We start from the raw sequence: 4,315 nt of genomic DNA on the forward strand, positions 1-4,315 counted from the left end.
CTAGCCTTCTTAAGGCAAACTTGTTTAACTTATGTCTGTATTCAGATATTGTTGCTTCCGCTGACTCGTCTATGATCGAGCTCTTGTATTCGAGCCCTCGAGGCCTCTGGCTTGTAATATGATGCTTGTATGACTTATTTTATTTATAGAATTATGTTGTGATATCTTTCCGTGAATTCCTGATCTTAATCGTACACGTTTGCGTGTATGATTAATGTACGATTGAATCGGGGATGTCACAACTAGAGAGCATCACCACACCCCACCAATAGCTTTGCCACCGTCACTTATGGCATCAAATCATATCGTGGGGAAGGACACGTCCGCCGCCACGCATCGCGGACAGCGACACCGACCACAAACCATCTGGCGCGGGAATGAGCATGGCGCTACCAACCCACAAAAGAGCCATTGACAACTCCACACTCTCGACTGTAGATCTAGACATATCTGACTGATCACTAGCCATCATCTCCTTTGTCATGGGCTCGAGAGGTCAAAACCCCTTGTGGCTGATGTGGTGACCATGGAGGTAGTGTCAGGTAGTCATCCTCGTTCGGCACCGCCCAGCAGCTCCCTGGCCAGATCATCGATTTCCGAACTAGAGCAGGGGGTCTTGCACTGATCCAGCGGGTGGGCGACAATGCCATGTTGGTCCCGGCGGTTACGGGTGACCTCCGCCGCTTGGCGCACCTGCCTCATGCTTTCAACAATGCCATCAGGGGAGAGGAAGATATCAGGTCGCCGCCCAAACACGAATAGACGCCATCAATACAATGTTCGCCTTCACCATGACGTCTGACCGTCGCCAGTGCATCGCCTGACACCAGCGGAATGGAGTCCCGCACCGTCAGCTGGGAGGAGGGGGGCACGACGACGGCTCCCGAAAAGAGTGGACCGAGTGGCCGCTTGAGTCGCCCACACGGATGACGAGAAGGCTACGGTTTCCTTTTCACACTAGAGCTTTCTTGTCCAACCACCTTGCACACTATTTTGGCAAGGAAAAAAAATCAGTTGGCAAGTTTTTGATGGCAAGTTTAGTTGCTTGGGGATGACAAAACTTTAGTTGTGAAGTATGACAACTTTCTGTTTGGATGGTAAATTTCAGTTTTTGAGGGGTTTTTTCATGACAATTTTAATTGTAAAAATCGTCAGGGTGGTGTTACTTTATGCCACAAGTGTGCCACTTAGAGCATCTCCAACAGCCGTGCCAAAAGACGTGCGCGCGGGGTAAATTAGCTTTTTAGCATGCGTGGGACGTTTTCGCGCGCTCCAGCGATGGCGGAAAACTAGCACGCGCGGAAAAAGGCGGCAGCTCGCGCGCTACATTTGACGCGCCGCATCCGGCGCGCCTATAAATTGCAGCGCCTTCTGCCGCTCTCTCCATCTCTCCATCGCCCTCTGCCGCCGACACGCCACCACCGCGCCACCATGCCGCCTCGCCGCTGGGGAGGTACGGGCTACCGCGGCGTCCGCGTGCGTCCGTCCGACACCTACTCTGCCGAGATTCGGTGGGGCGGCGGCATGCGGCTCCGTCTCGGAACCTTCGACACCGCCCAGGAGGGTGCCCGCGCATACGACGCTGCGGCGTGGCGCCTCCTGCGGTCCCGTCAGAACATGAACTTCGCCGACGTGGCGACGCGGGAGCACACACCGGAGGTGGCGCCTTTCCCGCGGCTTCTCACCGACGAGGATCGTCGCAATCACCGAAGGCGGGAGCATCGTCTCAGGCTGGCTGAGATGGACGAGCAAGCCATGGCGTTGTGGAGCCATCGCTTTCCGGAAGACACCAACGAGGAATAGTTTTTCGCCCAGAGGAGGGCGAAGAGGAGGGAGGAACGAGCCGACTATCGCGAGGACAAGCGAACGCGAAAGGAGGTCGCTAAATACAACCAAGCGCTAGGAGATGCGTCCTCCTGGAACTCCGCCGACGAGCGGTTCCTCGACGCCTACGCTCCGACGTCGGAGGAGGACATCACCGAGACCGAGTCCGAGTCGGACGAGTAGTAGTAGTAGGAGAACTATCTACGAAACCAAATATGTATCGAATCGTAGTAGGAAAAAACTGAAATATAGCGTGCCTGCTGGAGCGGCGTGGACGCGCTTTAATTTGCGGCGGCAGTTGGAGCCAGCGCACCGTCGCGCGTAAAAACTGGCTAACCCGGCATCGTACCGTGACTTTTAACTTGCGATGCGTTGCGCGGTTGTTGGAGATGCTCTTATCATTTGAGTTTAGAAGTCCTGTGTTTTTTCTATTCATGTGAATCAGGCACATAATTTTGCAAATTCATTTGCTCTCAAAATCATCTACTCCGAGAAATCCTAGTACCATAATCCGTGCAAAGACGCCCGTAGATTCATTGGACAAGCATTCATTCATGCACTACGCACTGTACGCCGGAAGCTAGCAATCCGCCAAAAGGAGCCAACAGGGGAGCCGCCCGGCTGTTTTGTATCACCTGCCCGTCCTCTTCCTCTGCGAATCTACACGCGCGGATAAAACGCCCGCACGCGCATCGCCACCAACGAGCCAGCCGGTCGCCAACTTTTGCCTTTCGCCCCCATCATCACCAGCCCCCGCCGCCCCTCCCGCCGCCGCCGCTAGCCTTTTCGCTTCCAAGCTTCCATCCCGCCCATCATCAGATGGGCCATCTTCTCCTGCTCCTACTGGCCCTCCTCCTCGCTTCCACCCGCGCCGCCTTCCACGCCAGCGCCGCCGCCTTCGCCGAGGTACGTACGTGCAGCTCACTACACGCACGGTCAATGCACGATTCGCTTCCTCGCTTGCGGTGCGGTTGGGGTTCTGATCCTGTTCCTGCCTCCTCGCCCTCTGCCTGCAGGACAAGCGCATTGCGGGGATCAGGGGCGTGATAGGGTCGAGGCCGCCGAGCTGCGCGGGGCGGTGCCGGTCCTGCGGGCACTGCGAGGCCGTGCAGGTGCCCATTTCTCCACAGGAGCCGGGGAAGAAGAAGAGGAGGATGGAGCTTGGGCGCCATGGCAGCCGGGCTGCTGCAGCCGGTGGTGGTGGTGGTGGGAGAGCAATGCCGTCCTCCTACGACGACCACTCCAACTACAAGCCGTTGAGCTGGAGGTGCAAGTGCGGGCGCTTGATACTGAGCCCATGAAATGCACGACATAGTTCTAGACTACTAATAGTATAGCCATCTTTTGGGGTTTTTTTGGTGGATCTTGTTTGACTTTCTTATGCGACACTGGTGGTCGGTCGATCCTTTTGTCTGTTTGGTTGATGTTGACCGGAGATGATGAAATCTTGAGGAACTTGGTGTCCCGTTCTTGTTCCAAGATGTACGTAGAGGGCTAATCAGTTTTTGTAACGAGTTTGCGGTGTTGATCATGCAATGCAGACGCGAAGGAAGGAACCAGCAGTTTTGCCCGTTTTGTTGCTAGCTTTTTCATGCTCTCATTTGTACCTATTTGTTTGTCACCTGACTTATAAGTCATCTGAGCACATCTTCCCATTTTACTTTTTTATGTAAAGGTGGTGGGACTCATGCAAAAGAAGGTGACTTATAAGTTTTAAGTTGGGGTGGAGCAACTTATGACTTATAAGTTGAGGTGACTTATAAGTTGGGTCTGTTTAGTAAAATAAGTCGCTTTTTTCACTTTTCGACTTATAAGTTGGTGACTTATTTAAAACCAAACAGGCCCTTAACTGCCCGTATTTGAGACTTTGACTTGACTCTGTAAACCGGACAAGACATGTCTTGCTTGGATTCCTTGTTTCGCGGTAATTCTATTGATCTAGATCCTGTACAATCCAGCTATAGGCTTTGGAAACGGCTGTGAAAGGAGAGGAGGCATTTATTTAGGGGCCGTTCCTTGGAAACGTCAGTGCCTCGGCGATGCAATATGCTACTCGTGTGGGGGGACAAGTCTTTGTTCTTCCCCCTGTCATGCATGCATGTTTAGTCACACGGACACGCCACAGCTAGCCCCCAGCGTGAATTGTCCTGTCAAAAATTGAAAGCTCTTTTCTTTCCAGCTGCAGCAGCAGCAGCAGCAGTCCAACTTACACACAACGGCCGAAATGTGCAAACTGCTGCTGCTGAACTGAGATTGCAAGCGAGTGCAGCACTGCAGAGAGAGAGAGAGATGAAGGGAGCTGCAGAGAAATGTTGAGAGAGATAGAGAGAGAGGCGCAGAGAGAGCATGTGTGGAGAGTGGAGACGCAAGGAAGGAAAGCAAAACAAGCTGTCTGTGTGCCGTGCTCCAAGAGGTAGCTGCCGATCAGAGACGAAAGGTGTGATTCCTTGCGAGCGCAGTGCAGAACAGGAGTGGCAGGTGGGAGGAAGCA

At 53.6% G+C, this 4,315-nt stretch overlaps 1 protein-coding gene across 1 annotated transcript; it reads left to right on the plus strand.

Annotated features, from left to right (window-relative positions):
* Window positions 1-2,482: 2,482 nt before the first annotated feature.
* LOC125553390 (EPIDERMAL PATTERNING FACTOR-like protein 2) lies at window positions 2,483-3,416 on the plus strand. Its single transcript, XM_048717177.1, has 2 exons — window positions 2,483-2,730; window positions 2,841-3,416. The coding sequence occupies exons 1-2, from the start codon at window positions 2,644-2,646 to the stop codon at window positions 3,123-3,125; spliced, it is 372 nt and encodes a 123-aa protein (XP_048573134.1). The 5' UTR covers window positions 2,483-2,643; the 3' UTR covers window positions 3,126-3,416.
* Window positions 3,417-4,315: the final 899 nt, after the last annotated feature.

The sequence above is a fragment of the Triticum urartu genome, chromosome 4, assembly GCF_003073215.2.
Source record: "Triticum urartu cultivar G1812 chromosome 4, Tu2.1, whole genome shotgun sequence".
Classification (NCBI taxonomy): Eukaryota; Viridiplantae; Streptophyta; class Magnoliopsida; order Poales; family Poaceae; genus Triticum; species Triticum urartu.

Bases quoted from the DNA above. Each gene is read 5' to 3' on its own strand.
- LOC125553390 (XM_048717177.1), top strand. From the start codon at position 2,644: ATGGGCCATCTTCTCCTGCTCCTACTGGCCCTCCTCCTCGCTTCCACC. The intron at 2,731-2,840 runs GTACGTACGTGC...CTCTGCCTGCAG, and splicing joins GCGCCGCCGCCTTCGCCGAG to GACAAGCGCATTGCGGGGAT.